At 40.5% G+C, this 17,619-nt stretch overlaps 1 protein-coding gene across 11 annotated transcripts in view; it reads left to right on the plus strand.

Moving 5' to 3' along the window:
• Window positions 1–7,924: 7,924 nt before the first annotated feature.
• LOC112715470 (BAG-associated GRAM protein 1) overlaps window positions 7,925–17,619 on the plus strand; it is a 31,379-nt gene continuing 21,684 nt past the window's right edge. For 6 of the 11 annotated variants that reach the window (XM_072204735.1, XM_072204736.1, XM_072204740.1 and 3 more), the window contains exon 1: window positions 7,926–8,681. In XM_072204735.1, the coding sequence (XP_072060836.1) occupies window positions 8,013–8,681 (669 nt within the window). In that variant the 5' untranslated portion in view covers window positions 7,926–8,012. Of the gene's footprint in view, window positions 8,682–17,619 lie in introns of all 11 variants that reach the window. The other 5 variants (XM_072204739.1, XM_072204737.1, XM_072204741.1 and 2 more) reach the window with 2 other exon arrangements.

Raw genomic sequence — 17,619 nt, forward strand, 5'->3', positions numbered from 1 at the left:
CGAGAAGGAATTTATAAGAGATATTGTAAAAGATCTTTATTTATTTGTGAAGGTACTTTTACTGCTACTAAGGGTGTTTGGCTGTCTATGACCCCTTAGTCTCTACTATGATGCCTTGTTAAAAACTCCCCTTCGAAAAAACCCTTTCTCTTGGGAAAAAATCACGAAGTTGGGGAAAGAGTACATCAGGGAGTAGAGTTCGCTTTTAACTGTAGTACCTTTTCATATTACAAGCATGCCATGACCTAGGTAGCTCGGTGCCGTTTAAGTCGGTCACCTTGTAATAACCTTTTCCTAAGAGCTCACTAATCTTGTATGGTCCCTTCCAATTAACAGCGAGCTTTCCCTCTCCAGATTTATTGACTCAAATGTCGTTTCTGATTAAGATCAAGTCATCTAGGGCGAAGCTCCTTCGAATGACTTTTTTGTTGTATCGGTTCGTCATCCTTTGTTTCAATGCTGCTTCTCTAATGTGGGCTCGTTCTCGGACTTCGGGGAGCAGCTCAAGCTCTTCTTTGTGTCCCTGTATGTTTTCAACCTCGTCGTAGAAGCTCATCCTTGGGCTTTGCTCGTTGATTTCGACCGGTATCTTGGCTTCTATGCCATAAACAAGTCGGAAGGGTGTTTCTCCTATGGCAGACTGAGGTGTGGTCCGATAAACCCAAAGTACTTGTGGGAGTTCCTCAGCCCAGGCTCCCTTTGCGTCCTGTAACCTTTTCTTCAACCCTGCCAGTATGACCTTATTTGCGGCCTCGACTTGTCCATTTTCTTGTGGATGTTCCACCGATGTAAACTGTTGTTTGATATTCATGCTGGCTACCAGATTTTTGAAGGTTGAGTCGGTGAACTGAGTGCCATTATCAGTAGTGATGGAGTGAGGTACCCCATACCTGGTGATAATGTTCTTGTTGAGAAACTTCCGACTTCTCTGAGCGGTGATGGTGGCCAATGGTTCTACTTCTATCCACTTTGTAAAATAATCCACTCCCACTATTAGATACTTTACTTGCCCCGGTGCTTAGGGGAATGGTCCTAGCAAGTCCAATCCCCATTTTGCAAAAGGCCATGGGGAAGTTATACTAATGAGCTCCTCGGGAGGGGCTACATGGAAGTTTGCATGCATTTGGCATGGTTGGCACTTTTTCACAAATTCTGTGGAATCTTTTTGTAAGGTCGACCAGTAGAACCCGGCTCGGATTACCTTTCTGGCTAATGACCTTGCTCTAAGATGGTTTTCGCAGATTCCATTGTGTACCTCCTCTAGCACCTCGGTTGTCTTTGAGGTCGGGACGCACTTTAGTAGTGGTGTTGATATCCCCCTTTTATAGAGGATATTTTTCACCAGCGTGTAGTTTTGTGCTTCCCTCCAGATCTTTTTGGCCTCTTTTTCCTCTTTGGGGAGGATGTCGAATTTCAGGTATTCGACTAAGGGCTTCATCCACCTGAGATCTAATCCGGCGACCTCAAAGACATCTTAAACAGCCTTCGTTTTGGCCACAGAGGGTTCAGGGAGAGCTTCTTGGATCAGGCTTCTGTTGTTCCCTCCTGGTTTGGTACTTGCGAGCTTGGAGAGGGCGTCTGCCCTGCGGTTGAGGTCCTGAGTTATATGCTTTACCTCGGTCTCCTCAAAGTGCCTAAGGTGCTCAAAGGTTTTGTCCAAGTACCTTTTCATGTTAGGATCTGTGGCCTGATACTCTCCGTTTATTTGGGAGGTCACCACATGAGAGTCGCTGAATATAATTACTTTGGTTGCACCAACTTCTTCTGCCAGCTTTAACCCTGCAATCAAGGCTTCATATTCTGCCTGATTGTTGGAAGCTGGAAACTCGAACTTAAGGGAGACTTCTATTTGCATTCCCCCTTCGCTGACCAGTATTATGCCTGCACCGCTTCCAACCTTGTTGGAGGACCCATCTACATATAACTCCCATGTAGTGAATTTTTCCTCTTGATCTCCGGCGTATTCTGCTAGGAAGTCGGTGAGGCATTGAGCTTTTATTGCCGTTCGGGCTTCATATTTCAGGTCGAATTTAGAGAGCTCTATTGCCCATTGAACCATTCTGCCCGCAATGTCCATCTTCTGGAAGATCTGCTTCATGGGCTGGTTTGTTTGGACTTTTATCGTGTGCGCTTGGAAATACGGCCGTAATCGGCGTGAAGCTATGATAAACCACTATTTTATGGTTTATATTGTGTTTAATTGAGTGATTTTATCAAGCTTTTCACCCACTTATTCATATGATTTACATGATTTTACAATTCCTTCATAGTTTAGTTCTATGATTGAAAACTTGCTTCTTAGAGATCTTTTTATTGTGTATTTTAATTCTCCTTTATACCATTCGATGCCGTGATCCGTGTGTTAAGTGTTTCAGGCTTCATAGGGCAGGAATTTCTTAGAGAATGGAGAGGAAGCTTGCAAAAAGGGAAGGAGCACAAGAAATAAGGGAGACAACCAGCGAACAACGACGCGCACGCATGGCTGACGCGTGCGCGCAAATTAGACAAAATCACAGCGATGCGTACGCGTGCTTGAGGCGTACGCGTGGATTGGAGTTCGCACAAATGACGCGAGCGCGTGCCTAACGCGCACGCGTGGAAGGGAAATCGCTGAATGACACATACGCGTGACTGACGTGTACGCGTGACCTGCGCGATCTGCAGAAATTACACAATACGCTGAAGACAGTTTCAGGCCGTGTTTTGACCCAGAGTTCGGCCCAGAAACACAGATTAAAGTCAGGGAACATGCAGAGACTCAAGGGGGGATCTCCAACAATTCACTTTTCATAATTTAGATGTAGTTTTTAGAGAGAGAGGTTCTCTCCTCTCTCTTAGGTTCTAGGATTAGGATTCCTCTTAAAGGATTTAGGATTTCAACTCTTCATCAGGTTCAATATTCCTTCTACTTTATATTTCTCTTTTACTTTTGGATACTTTAATATTTGTAATTGATTTATGTTGCCCAATTGGCTTATGAACTTTTTCATGTTAGAATTGACATCTTCATTCAATATAATTTGAGGTATTCCAGATATTTATGATTTTAATTTAGTTTTCTATATTCTTGGTTCTGGTTGATTAATTGGTGACTCTTGAGTTATCAAACTCATCGTGATTGATAATTGTTATTCTTGCTGATTAATTTAGATTCCTATAACTCTAGTCTTTCCTTAAGGAGTTGACTAGGACTTTAGGTGTTAAATTAATTTATCCACTTAACTGACCTTCATAGTTAGAGGTTGACTTAGTGGTAGCAGAAATATAATTCTCATCACCATTGATAAGGATAACTAGGATAGGACTTCCAGTTTTCATACCTTGCCAAGAGTTTTATTAGTTATTAATTTATTAATTCCTGCAATCCATTTCTCTTGCTCAAAACCCTTTTCAAAACCCAAAACACTGTTTTCCATAATCAATAATAAAACACACCTCCCTGCAATTCCTTGAGAAGACGACCCGAGGTTTGAATACTTCAGTTTATAAATTTTATTGGGTTTGTTACTTGTGACAACCAAACGTTTGTAAGAAAGGTTGATTGCTTGGTTTAGAAACTATACTTGCAACAAGAATTTATTATAACTTCTAAACCATCAATCTTTAGTTCTTCAGGCTACTACTAAGGAGTATGCAAACTTTTCAAGTTTTTGATACTTTAGTTCTGGGCCTTGTAAAACTTTGCTGGTGAAGTACACAAGATGCTGCCCGACCTCATCTTCCCGTATTAGAACTGATGCTACAGCTCTGTCTGCTACTGACAGATACAGGACGAGCTCTTCCCCGACTATGGGTCGGGTCAGAATCGGAGGCTGGCTCAAAAACCTTTTGAACTCCTGGAATGCTTCTTCGCATTCCAAAGTCCATTCGAACTGGCATCCTTTTCTTAGTAGAGAGAATAGTGGAAGGGATCTTAGTGCCAATCCCGCCAAGAATCTGGAAAGGGCGGCGAGCCGGCCATTCAATTGTTGGACCTCCCTTAGACAAGTCGGGCTTTTCATTTCTAGAATAGCTTTGCACTTGTCGGGGTTTACTTCGATCCCCATTTGTGTTAGCATGAACCCTAGAAACTTTCCCGCCTCCACCGCAAAGGTACATTTTGTGGGATTTAGTCTCATCCCATGTAACCTTACGGTGCTGAAAACTTACGAGAGATCTGTCAAGAGATCGGTTTCCTCCTTAGTTTTCACCAGCATGTCATCTACGTAGACCTTCATTAAGTTCCCGAGGTGGGGAGCGAACACTTTATTCATCAACCTTTGATATGTGGCCCCAGCATTTTTTAATCCAAAAGGCATTACCACATAGCAGTTGTTTGCTCTAGGTGTGATGAATGAAGTTTTTTCCTTATCCGGCTTGTACATCGGGATTTGGTTGTATCCTGAGTAAGCATCCATAAATGACAAGTACTGATACCCTAAGCTTGCATTTATTATGGTGTCAATACTGGGAAGTGGATATGGGTCTTTGGGGCACGCTTTGTTCAGGTCGGTGTAGTCGACGCATATCCTCCACTTGCCGTTTTGCTTTTGACTAGCACTATATTTGCTAGCCATGCCAGATACTTGACCTCTCGGATGAAGTCGGCCTCCAAGAGGGCTTGCACTTGCTCCTCCACCACCTGAGCTCGTTCTGTTCCGAGCTTGCGCCTGCGCTGCTGTACGGGTCATGATCCGGGGCGTATTGAAAGCTTGTGGGACATGAGCTGAGGGTCTATCCCTGGCATGTCGGAAGCTTTCCAAGCAAAGAGGTCGGAATTATCTCGCAGGAGTTTTATCAGCCTTTGTTTTAAATCTCCGTCTAGGCTGGCCCCTATGTTGGTATTTTTTCCTTCTTCTTTTCCGATTTGAACCTCTTCAGTTCTTCCCCCCGGCTGTGGCCGCAGCTCTTTTTTAGCTTTTATTCCCCCGAGCTCTATAGTGTGAACTTCCTTGCTCTTTCCTCGGAGGTTCAAGCTTTCATTGTAGCATTTTCTTGCCAACTTCTGGTCTTCCCGTACCGTCGCTATTCCCTTAGGTGTTAGGAACTTCATGCAAAGGTGAGGGGTTGACACCACCGCTCCGAGCCGATTTAGCGTAGTCCTGCCGATCAAGGCGTTATATGCCGATCCGACATCGATGACGATAAAGTCGATGCTCAGAGTTTTGGAATTTTTCCCCTTTCTGAAGGTCGTGTGGAGGGGGATGTATCCCAGTGGCTCAATTGGCATGTCTCCTAGCCCATACAGGGTGTCCGGGTAAGCTTTTAGCTCCCTTTCGTCCAACCCTAATTTGTCGAATGCGGGCTTAAAGAGGATGTCCGCCGAACTCCCTTAGTCCACCAAGGTTCTGTGGAGGTTGGCATTCACCAAGAATATGGTTATCACCACCGGGTCGTCATGCCCGGGCATGATCTCCTGCCCGTCCTCTTTGGTGAACGAGATGGTTGGGAGATCGGGAGACTCGTTTCCGACTTGATAAACTCACTTTAGGTGTCTTTTGTGAGATGACTTAGTGAGTCCCCCTCCCACGAATCCTCCAGAGATCATCTGTATGTGTCTCTTGGGGGTTTGTGGTGGTGGGTCTCTTCTGTCCTCATCATCTCACTTTCTTTTTCCATGATTGTCTGACCTTTCCATGAGATATCTATCAAGTCGGCCTTCCCTGGCCAACCTTTCTATCACATTTTTAAGGTCGTAGCAATCATTTGTTGAGTGGCCATACATCTCATGGTACTCACAGTAGTCGTCGCGGCTTCCTCCCTTTTTGTTTTTGATGGGTCTAGGGGGCGGCAATCTTTCAGTATTACAGATTTCTCTGTATATGTCTACTAGGGAGACTTTTAGAGGAGTATAGGAGTGATATCTCCTCAGCTTGTCGGGACCGGCCTCCTCTTTTTTCTTGGGCTCCCTTTCTTTCTCTTTTGCTGAGTGAGGGGGCCCTGTCGCCAGCTTGGCTCCCGTAATCTGGCATTTTCCTCCATGTTGATGTACTTTTCTGCTCTCTCTTGTACATCACTCAAAGAGGTGGGGTGCCTTTTTGATATGGACTGAGAGAAGGGGCCCTCTCTAAGTCCATTTACTAGCCCATGATAACTGCCTCGGTGGGCAGGTCTTGAATCTCCAAATACGCTTTGTTGAACCTTTTCATGTAGTCTCGTAGAGGTTCTCCGACCTCCTGTTTAACTCCTAGGAGACTCGGTGCGTGCTTTACTTTATCCTTCTGGATGGAGAACCTCATTAAGAACTTTCTCGAGAGGTCCTCAAAGCTGGTAACCGACCTTGGGGGGAGGCTATCGAACCACTTCATCGCTGCTTTCGACAGGGTGGTCGGGAAAGCTTTGCAGCGAGTCGCATCAGAAGCATCAGCCAGATACATCCGACTTTTGAAATTGCTTGAATGATGCTTCGGGTCTGTGGTTCCATCATAGAGATTCATATCAGGGCTTTTGAAGTTTCTTGGAACTTTTGTCCTCATTATGTCCTCACTGAACGGGTCCTCTCCTCCCAGGGGCGACTCTTCTCGGTCGCCACGGGAGTTCCTACTTCTAAGGGAAGATTCGAGCTTCAAGAGTTTTTCTTCCAACTCTTTTCGTCGCTCTATCTCTTCCCTGAGATTTCGCTCTGCTTCTTGTTCGGAATCAGACGATGTATGACCATCCTCTGATGAGTTGTCCGCCATTACTAGTTGATCTCTTGGGTCCCCAGCAACGGCGCCAATGTTACGATGGGTAACCGGAGATTAATGAGCTGGATTCTTTAGGTTGGCCCAATCGTTTGAGGAGGAAAGTCTTCGAATGGGTTCGCACCTTTGGGGCCTCTGTCCGACTTGTGAGCGTGAGTGAACGGGGGGTGGTATCTGTAAAGACACTCCGATGCCTAAGTCAACAAGGGTGTGAGCAGGTCTAGAGAGTATTGGGACTTAGAGATACTTGAGGGGTGTCAGTGTATTTATAGTAGTGAAGCAATAACTACCGTTGGAGTAGTTCCACCTTTTAAGGTGGATAACCGTCCCTTTATCTTAGGGAAGTTGCGATATAGCTCCTGGAAGTGGGTTGAGAGATTTTAGGAGCAGTTATTATCTGCCAGCTAATCCTCGTTTTCGACTTCCTTAGAACAAGTCATGGTGAGAGCCGACTTCTCAGGGGAAGGTCGGCGTACTGTGAGGCTCAACTCTCTGGATTGGGCCTGTCATTTGAACCTGGACCTTAGCATTGAGTTAGAATATAAACAAGGGTGTTTGATTTTTCGTCGCTTTTTATAAACCTTTAATTACTAGTTAATTTTCAGAAAGCTTATTAGCATTCACCTATCTTTCTACGATAGGTCTTTCTTTAAGTTTGGAAGGGCAAAAAAAAAATTATTATTAGCATATAGACTCATACTAGCAATATGGCATCCTTCAATTTAATTTATGTGACAATTAGACCTTAAGGCTGCACTTTTTTATAGGAACGAGAGATGAAAAACAGCGAAATAAAAATATAAAATTATATTTGACAGATGAAATATAGATATAAAAATACTAGTAAAATGATATATTATTTTTATTAATTTTTTATAATTATAATTTTTATTATTATTTTTTTAAAATCATCTTAAAATCTTCGTATAGAAAAAGTGAGAACAAATTAAACTTTTATAATATGTTCTTTCTTATATTTAATTTATTACTAAACAAAATATAAAAATATTAATTTTTACATTTTTGTTCTTTCTATTTTATTCTTAATGTCTTATTTTATTTTGTTTTCGCAGCCAAACACAACTTTATATATCACAAGAATAATTAACAAATGACTGTCAAACTTTATTGGGTTAATGTTCAATTTGGCTATAAAAATTACCGAGTTAAATTATCTTTCATTTTTTTATTTTTTTAGTATTTTTTATAGTTATTAGAACCGAAGCAACATCCCGGTCGATTATTGAACAAAAATAATCAAATTTGCTAGAAAACTTTCTGATAAAAAAAAGGCTATGCGAAGACTCACAAGTAAAAGGTCGTCCACTACTAATATCCAAAATATTCCATATGCACCTTTACGCAAACAAAAAAGAATACCAACCTTTTGAAAAACAAAGAATCGACCAAAGAAGTTGTGCATTTCTTGGGATCTGGAAAATCATGGCAGCAGCTCTAATAGGCGGAGCTGCCGTGGGAGCAGTGTTCGGAGAACTGCTGAAGGCGGTTTTGGAAATGAAGGAGAAGACCATCATGTTCAAGCCAACCTTGTCCTACCTCCAAACCACCTTAGAATCATTAAAACCTCTCATGAAAGAGATAGAACAACACAACAACAAACTCTGTCGTCCAAAGGCAGAACTAGAATCTCTGATTCGAGACATGGAAGATGGCACAAAGCTTGTTTACAAGTGTTCAAAGATACACAAGTTGAATTTGCCTGCAAAGATCTATTGCCAGAAGCAATTGGAAGAACTAGAACGTTGTCTCAGCAGGTTCTTTAGCATTGATATGCAAGCCCAGATTTTAAGAGATTTGAAGGAGACGTTGATCGAGGTTCGTAGAATAAAGAATGCTATTAAAAACCTGCCCCTTACAACACCAACGGATTCATCTTCAGATCTCTTGGATATAAATTCTGCTGAGGAAATTGTTGAGTTGGGGATTTGTGAGTCAATTTTAACTGAATATACTAGTAGGACTATTTCTGCTGACCAAATCTTAGAAGAAGATAGCCAAGTAAGTTTCTCCACTCTTCTCACTTCTCTACTGCTTCAGCTCACAGCTTTTTTTTTTTTTTTTTGCCATTGGCATAAAAATGTCTCGAATTTTTTGTAGAATAGTAAATTCATTTTCAATTTCTGAAAAAGAATTAGAGTGTGTTTTGATTTGTATTTTTATTTTTAGTATTTTTTGTTTTTAAAATTTTATAAAAAAATAAAATAAAATATTTTTTTTTACAAAATTCAAAAAATTTACTAAAAATAAAAATACAAACCAACTCCAACTTTATGTTTTCATTTCTATCTTTCTTTCTCCAACTAGAGAGTAAATGATCGCCTCTTATCTTTCATGCATTATTGTATAATATCTTTGTTCTCTTTATTTTTAATTAATCCAATACATATATAGATAGAATTTGAATAAGGAAAAGTCTAAGGTTAGCAATTTTATTAAATTTTGGCTAGTAATTAGTAAAAGAAAAATGAGTAATTTTACACTATTAAAAATATTATTGATAGTTATTTAATGACTACAAATCACAAAAATTACTGGTCTTCTAACACTCCTTTTGAATAAAAATAAATTTTTGCAACACTCATTAAATATATTGTTCTAGTATTAGCTAATAGCTATGATCAAAGATGGATTTAAGAATCTAAGTGTGGAGGAGTTAAAAATTAAAATTTTATATAATTAAATATAGAAATATAATATATTTGATAATAGATATAATTGTAATTAATTTTTAATTAAAAATTTAATAAATATTTATCAAATAAAAAAATTATTTCCTTTTTTTTAATTTTTTATAGTTTTAGATCTAATAAAATATAAAATTATCTATTTTTAAATATTTTATTAATTAATTTATTTTGTGAAGTATTTATGTAATGGTGAGTTATATTTTTATGTTTTATATCATTATTAAAAATATAATACAAAATAATATAAATTGATTGCACTAATAATTTTATTATATGAATTTAAAATATATTAAAGTATTTTTATATAATAAAAGAAGTAAAAATAAAAAATTAATAAAAAAAGAAACCACTAAATAAAATTAAAAAAAGAATAATATTATTATAAATAATATTAAAATACTTTTTATATGATTATAGATGTTAAAATTAATTTAAAAAAAGGAAAATATAAAATAAAAAAATCTAAATCAAGTAAAAAATACAAATAATATAAATGCATGTAAAGAGATTTGACTTTTAATACACAAAGAATATCAATTCTTTTTATTATCATTACACTATTAAATTTTACTCTACATAATATAATACATTCATTATAATACTATACGAGTTTAAATTTTTTTGGGGGACAAGGCCGCTACTTGCTCCCACCTTGAATCCGTTCATGTGATTATGATGCATAGATACTGTTACGGACACAGAATAAGACACGACATAGGACATGGGACACTGAATACGTAGACATACGAATTTGAAATTCTTATAAGATATGGGAAAACAACATATATATCAAATATAAAGTATTTTTAGATAAATTGTAATGATACTTTGGTATTTTATTGATATTAAAATATAAATTAATTTTTTAATTATTTTTAATATCTTTTTCTAATTTTATAAAGTATTTAAAATATTTTTTGCAAAGTATCATTTTGTCCTCAATGTTTGGAATAAGTCTCAAAGTTGTCCTTAATATTTAAATCATCCTATTTAAATCTATAACATTTCAAAATTTTGTCAATGTTGTCTTGTCTTTAGGGATCTGTTAATAGGAATGACGGTGAGACAAAATTGAAACGATTTTAAAACGTTAGAGACTTAAATAGAACGAAAAAGTTGAAAAAAAAAACTATACTACATTACTCTTAAAAGAATTATCAAATCAAATAAAATGAAAGTAAATTTTCACGGAATAAATTGCATTAAGAATTCAAAATTTTTACTCATCATAGAATACTTCTAGAATGACTAATAGATAAATTTTTGGAAAAAGAAAAAAAAACAAGTATGATACATATATAATAAATATAAATGATACTTTTTGTCTTTATTGTGTAGAACTTCTTTAATGTTTAATTTAAATAAACTTTATTTTTAACTTAGAAATAAATTTTAATTTTATCTTTCAATAATATTAATTTTTTATGATACGTAGTTATCCAATTATTTTAATTTTAATCACATCTAAGTAAATTACAACTTAATCACATTACTTTTTGTTCATACCCTGGCCCAATAATAAAGGCCCAGGTCCAAACGAAAGGCCTAGTCCAAAGGATTGAGCCTTGCTGAGCACCGACCTTCGTACTGAGAAGTCGGTCTTGACTACGATTTGCTCTAAAGAAGTCGGGACGGAGAATAGTTGGCAGATCAACATCAATCCAAATGAGTAACTGTCCCTAAAATCTCTCTAACCACTTCCAGGAGCCATATCTTAACCTCCCTAAGATAAAGGGACGGTTATCACCCTAAAAGGGTGGCACTACTTCAGCGGTGGTTATTGGCTCACCACTATAAATACACTGACACTCTTCAGGTATCTCTAAGCCCAATACATTCTAAACCTGCTCACACCCTTGCTAACTTAGGCATCTGAGTGTCTTTGCAGGTACCACCCCCCATTCACTCGCGTACACAAGTCGGAAGAAGGCTCCAGCGCACAAACCTGCTCGGAGGCTACCATCCGCAGACGATTGGGCCAGCCAATACAGTCCAGTCCATTAATCTCCGATTACCCATCGTAACATTGGCGCCGTTGCTGGGGACCCGAGAGATCAACCAGTAATGGCAGACAGATCCCCTGAAGAGGGTCATGTGGAGTCAGATTCTGAACAAGAGAATCTAGACACAGGCAATAATGATGTAGACTTGACCCTCCACCAGGGAATTAATGATCAACACAGGGAAGGTACCTCCGGAGTAAAAAACCCGAAGGTAAACTCTTCAGAGGGGCGCGAATCAGAGAAAGAGGGACCATCCCATGTAACTGAACTCATGGAATTAGTCCACAGTCGCCTGGAACAATTAGAACGAGAATGGGAGCGACAAAAGGAAACCGAAAAGAACCTAAAAGAGGAGACGGAACGACGAAAAGAGTTAGAGAGAAAACTCTTAAAGTTAGAATCCTCCCTCAAAGGTCACAACTCCCGCGACGAACGAGAAGAGCCGCCCTTAGGAGGGGAGGATCCTTTTAGCGAGGATATAATGAGGGCAAAAGTTCCGAGGAACTTCAAAAGCCCCGATATGGACCTCTATGACAGAACCACGGATCCAAAGCATTACTTGAGCAATTTTAAAAGTCAGATGTACCTGGCTGATGCTTCTGACGCAACACGCTGCAAAGCCTTCCCGACCACTCTGTCAAAGGCAGCGATGAAGTGGTTCGAGGGCCTCCCTCCAAGGTCAATCACCAGTTTTAAAGACCTCTCAAGGAAGTTCTTGATGAGGTTCTTTATCCAGAAAGACAAAGTGAAACATGCACCAAGCCTCCTAGGAGTAAAACAGGAGGTCGGAGAATCCCTATGAGCCTATATGGAAAGGTTCAACAAAGCATGTTTGGAGATTCAAGACCTGCCCACCGAGGCAGTAATAATGGGGTTAGTCAATGGGCTTAAAGAAGGTCCCTTCTCGCAGTCCATATCCAAAAGACACCTCATCTCCTTAAGTGATGTGCAGGAAAGAGCTGAAAAGTACATCAACATGGAGGAAAATACTAAGCTGAGAGACCTGAGTTGGCGACCTGGGCACCCTCCCTCAACAAAAGAGAGGGAGAGGGAGACCAAGAAGAAGGAAGAACTCAGTCTCGACAGACCAAGGAAGTACCACTCTTATACTCCTCTAAAAGTTTCAATAGTGGATGTGTACAGAGAACTTTGCAACACTGAAAGGCTGCCACCCCCTAGACCCATCAAAAATAAAAAGGGGGGAAGCCGCAGCGACTACTGTGAGTACCATAAAATATATGGTCACTCCACGAACGATTGTTACGACCTTAAAAATGTGATAGAAAAGCTGGCTAGAGAAGGTCAGCTTGACAGATATCTCATAGAAAGGTCGGACAGTCATGGGAAGAGGAAGCGAGATGATATCGACGGAAGAGACCCACCACCGCCGACTCCTGAGAGACATATCCATATGATCTCAGGGGGGTTCGCGGGAGGGAGACTCACAAAATCCTCTCGCAAAAGGCACCTCAAGAGAGTCTATCAGGTCGGAGGAGAGTCATCCGATCTCCCCACCATCTCATTCACTAAAGAAGATGGGCAAGGAATAATCCCTGGACATGATGATCTAGTGGTAATAAATATGATCCTAGCCAATGCCCATCTCCATAAAACCCTAGTAGACCAAGGAAGCTCAGCGGACATCCTTTTTAAGCCCGCTTTCGATAAACTAGGGTTAGATGAGAAGGAACTAAGAGCCTACCCCGACACTTTGTATGGACTAGGCGACACACCAATAAAGCCACTGGCATAGTTATCAGAACCGAACCGGTAATCAACCCGGTGAGATCACTGGGTCACCGGGTCACTGGTTCAACCGTTGGGTCACAGGTTGAACCGGTTGACTCGGTTATAATTAAATAATTATATAAAATTTAATTTTTTTATACTAAAATTTTTTATGCAAAATTAAATTATTTTAATATATCAATAATTTATTAATTAATTATATTAATCAAATATATGTTGAAAAAGAGTTAATATTAATAAATATTATATAATTATCAATAACAAAAATATGGTATGATTAATAAAAATATTTTTGTTTATCTTTTTAATTTAAAGAATATTTAACAACATTTAATATTTTTAATAATTATGTAAAATTAAAAAATAATTAATTTAAGTGAGTAAATATAAAATAAAAAATTAATTAAATTAAATATAAAATTAATCATTAGAATAAAAAGACAAAAGTGTAAGGAGATTTTAAATTTTACATGAATAAAAGAGTTAATAAGATAAAGTTATTAATTAGGATATGTCTAATAAGTTATAATATATTTATAAAAAGGCATCAAAAATACCAAAAAAGCATGGTAGCCTGGTGGTTACAGATTCCTTTATTTTCCAAGGAGTGTCAGGTGATGCAGCGTCAAAATTTTTTAAAATCCACGTGCCCGGTCTGACCGGTCCGGTTTCAATGCGCGGTTCACTCCGGTTTTCACCGGGTCTTCCGAGTTTGACCGGTTTGTATGCTTGTGCGGTTTGATTGTTAACCCGGACCGGTTAAGGGTCCGGTTCACCGGTTTTCCGGTCGAACCGACCGGTCCGGTCCGGGTTTGATAACTATGGCCACTGGGATTTTTGCCCCTCCACACCACTTTTGGAAAAGGGGAAAAATCAAAGACTCTGAGTGTAGACTTCATAGTCATCGATGTAGGGTCAGCATATAATGCTTTAATCGGCAGAGCTACCCTTAATCGACTCGGAGCAGTGGTATCCACTCTCCACCTCTGCATGAAATTTCCGACCTCAGCGGGAATAGCAACGATAAGGGGAGATCAGAAATTGGCAAGGAAATGCTACAATGAAAGCCTAAACCTAAGAGGAAAAGGCAGAGAAGTACACACAATAGAGCTCGGTGGTGCAAGGGCCAGAGAAGAGCTGCGGCCACAGCCGGGAGAAAGAACCGAGGAGATACAGGTCGGCGGAGAGGAAGGAAAAAATACTCACATAGGAGCCAACCTAGGAGAAACCCTAAAACAAGGGTTGACTAAGCTCCTAAGAGACAACTCCGACCTCTTCGCCTGGAAGGCCTCCGACATGCCCGGGATAAATCCCGAGCTCATGTCACACAAGCTCTCGGTCTACCCGGGATTCCGACCTGTTCAACAAAGAAGACGCAAGCTCGGCCCGGAACGAGCCCTAGTAGTAGAAGAACAAGTACAGGCGCTCCTGGAAGCTGGCTTCATTAGAGAAGTCAAATACCCAACATGACTAGCCAATGTAGTGCTAGTCAAAAAACAGAATGGCAAATGGAGAATGTGTGTCGACTATACCGACTTAAATAAAGCATGTCCCAAGGACCCCTATCCGCTGCCAAGCATTGATACCCTAGTGGACTCCAGCTCGGGGTATCAATACTTATCATTCATGGATGCCTACTCGGGATATAATCAAATCCCAATGTATGAGCCAGACCAGGAGAAGACATCATTCATCACACCCAGAGCTAATTTCTGCTACGTGGTCATGCCATTCGGATTGAAGAATGCAGGAGCCACATATCAAAGGTTGATGAATAAAGTGTTTTCTTCTCACCTTGGGAATCTAATGGAAGTATACGTCGACGACATGCTGGTAAAGACCGAGAAAGAAGTCGACCTCTTGTCCGACCTCTCACAAGTCTTTGACACCATAAGGCTGCACGGGATGAGACTAAATCCCGCAAAGTGCGCCTTCGTGGTGGAGGCAGGAAAATTTCTAGGATTTATGCTAACACAAAGAGGGATCGAAGCCAATCCCAATAAGTGTAGAGCCATCCTAGAGATGAAAAGTCTGACTTGTTTGAGGGAAGTCCAGCAGCTGAATGGCCGACTTGCAGCCCTCTCCAGATTTTTGGCAGGATCGGTACTAAAATCCCTTCCACTGTTCTCTTTATTGAGAAAGGGATGTCAGTTTGAATGGACTCCTGAATGCGAGGAGGCGTTCCAGGAGTTCAAAAAGTTTTTATGCCAACCTCCTATTCTGACTCGACCAGTATCTGGAAAAGACCTCGTCCTGTACTTATCCGTAGCGGACAAGGCTGTTTCATCAGCCCTGATAAGAGAAGATGAGGTCGGACAACATCCAGTTTATTTCATCAGTAAAGTTCTACAAGGCCCTGAGCTAAGGTACCACAAACTAGAGAAGTTTGCCTACTCCTTAGTAATAGCCTCACGAAGGCTACGACCTTACTTTCAGGCTCACACAATAAGAGTCCGTACGAACCAACCCATGAAGCAAATCCTCCAAAAGACGGATGTTGCAGGGAGAATGGTTCAATGGGCAATAGAGCTTTCCGAGTTCAACTTAAGATATGAAACTCGGACAGTGATCAAAGCCCAATGCCTCGCCGACTTCGTTGCAGAATACACAGGGGATCAGGAGGAAAAAACAACTACATGGGAACTCTATGTAGATGGATCTTCCAATAAAATAGGAAGCGGCGCAGGCATAATATTGGTAGATGAAAGAGGAACCCAGATAGAAGTTTCCCTAAAATTTGAATTTCCAGCTTCAAATAATCAGGCAGAATATGAAGCCTTGATCGCTGGATTGAAGTTGGCAGAAGAAGTCGGTGCTACAAACGTGATGATATACAGCGACTCACAAGTGGTGACTTCCCAGATAAGTGGAGAGTATCAGGCAAAGGACCCGAATATGAAGAGGTACTTGGAGAAAACTCTGGAGCACCTTGGGTGCTTTGCAGAAACCGAGGTCAAACACATAACTCGGGATCTAAAGAGCAGAGCGGACGCCCTATCCAAGTTAGCAAGTACCAAACCAGGAGGGAACAACAGAAGCCTGATCCAAGAAACCCTCCAGGAACCCTCAGTAGTAAAAACAGAAGACAAACAAGAAGTACTTGAGATAGTCGGTTTAAACCTCGGATGGATGAATCCCTTGGTCGAATACATGAAATTCGACATCCTCCCTAAAGAGGAGAAAGAGGCAAAAAAGATCCGAAGGGAAGCACAACACTACACCTTGGTGAGAAATATTCTCTACAGAAGGGGGATATCAACACCATTATTAAAATGTGTACCGACCTCGAGAACTGCCGAGGTATTAGAGGAAGTACATAGTGGGATCTACGGAAACCATCTCGGAGCAAGGTCACCAGCCAGGAAAGTAATCCGAGCTGGATTCTACTGGCCGACCTTGCAGAAAGATGCCACAGAATTTGTGAAAAAGTGTCAACCATGTCAGATGCACGCAAATTTCCATGTGGCTCCACCAGAAGAGCTCATCAGTATCACTTCTCCATGGCCCTTTGCAAAATGGGGAATGGATTTGTTAGGTCCTTTTCCCCAAGCGCCAGGACAAGTCAGATACCTGATCGTAGGAATAGATTACTTCACAAAGTGGATAGAAGCAGAACCATTGGCCACCATCACCGCACAAAGAAGTCGGAGGTTCCTCTACAAAAATATCATCACCAGGTTTGGGATACCTCATTCCATTACTACAGATAATGGAACATAGTTCACCAACTCTACCTTTAGAAGCTTAGTAGCCAGTATGAAAATCAAGCATCAGTTCACCTCGGTGGAGCACCCGCAAGCCAATGGGCAAGCCGAAGCGGCCAACAAAGTCATACTGGCAGGGCTAAAGAAAAGGCTACAAGAAGCAAAAGGAGCCTGGGCTGAAGAACTACCACAAGTGCTATGGGCTTACAGGACAACCCCCCAATCCGCCACTGGAGAAACACCCTTCCGACTAGTTTATGGCGTGGAAGCCATGATACCAATAGAAATCAATGAACAAAGCCCAAGGTTAGTTCTCCACGTCGAGATTGGAAACATACAGGGGCACAAAGAGGAGCTCGACTTGCTCCCCGAAGTCCGAGAAGAAGCCCAGATAAGAGAAGCGGCGTTGAAGCAAAGGATGACTACAAGATACAACAAAAAATTCATTCGAAGAGCATTCACCCCAAGTGACTTGGTCTTGATCAGAAACGACATTGGAGTCAACAAATCAGGGGAAGGAAAGCTCGCCGCAAATTGGAAGGGACCATACAAAGTCAATGAAGTCTTAGGAAAAGGTTATTATAAAGTAGCCGACCTAAACGGCACCGAGTTACCAAGGTCGTGGCATGCTTGTAATATGAAAAGGTACTACAGTTAAAAGCGAACTCTACTCCCTGATGTACTCTTTTCCCAACTGCACGATTTTTTCCCAAAATCAAAGGGTTTTTTCTGGAGGTGGGTTTTTAACGAGGCATCATAGTAGGGGCTAAGGGAAATAGATTGTCAAAAACCC

Source organism: Arachis hypogaea, chromosome 10 (genome assembly GCF_003086295.3).
Source record: "Arachis hypogaea cultivar Tifrunner chromosome 10, arahy.Tifrunner.gnm2.J5K5, whole genome shotgun sequence".
Taxonomy (NCBI): domain Eukaryota; kingdom Viridiplantae; phylum Streptophyta; class Magnoliopsida; order Fabales; family Fabaceae; genus Arachis; species Arachis hypogaea.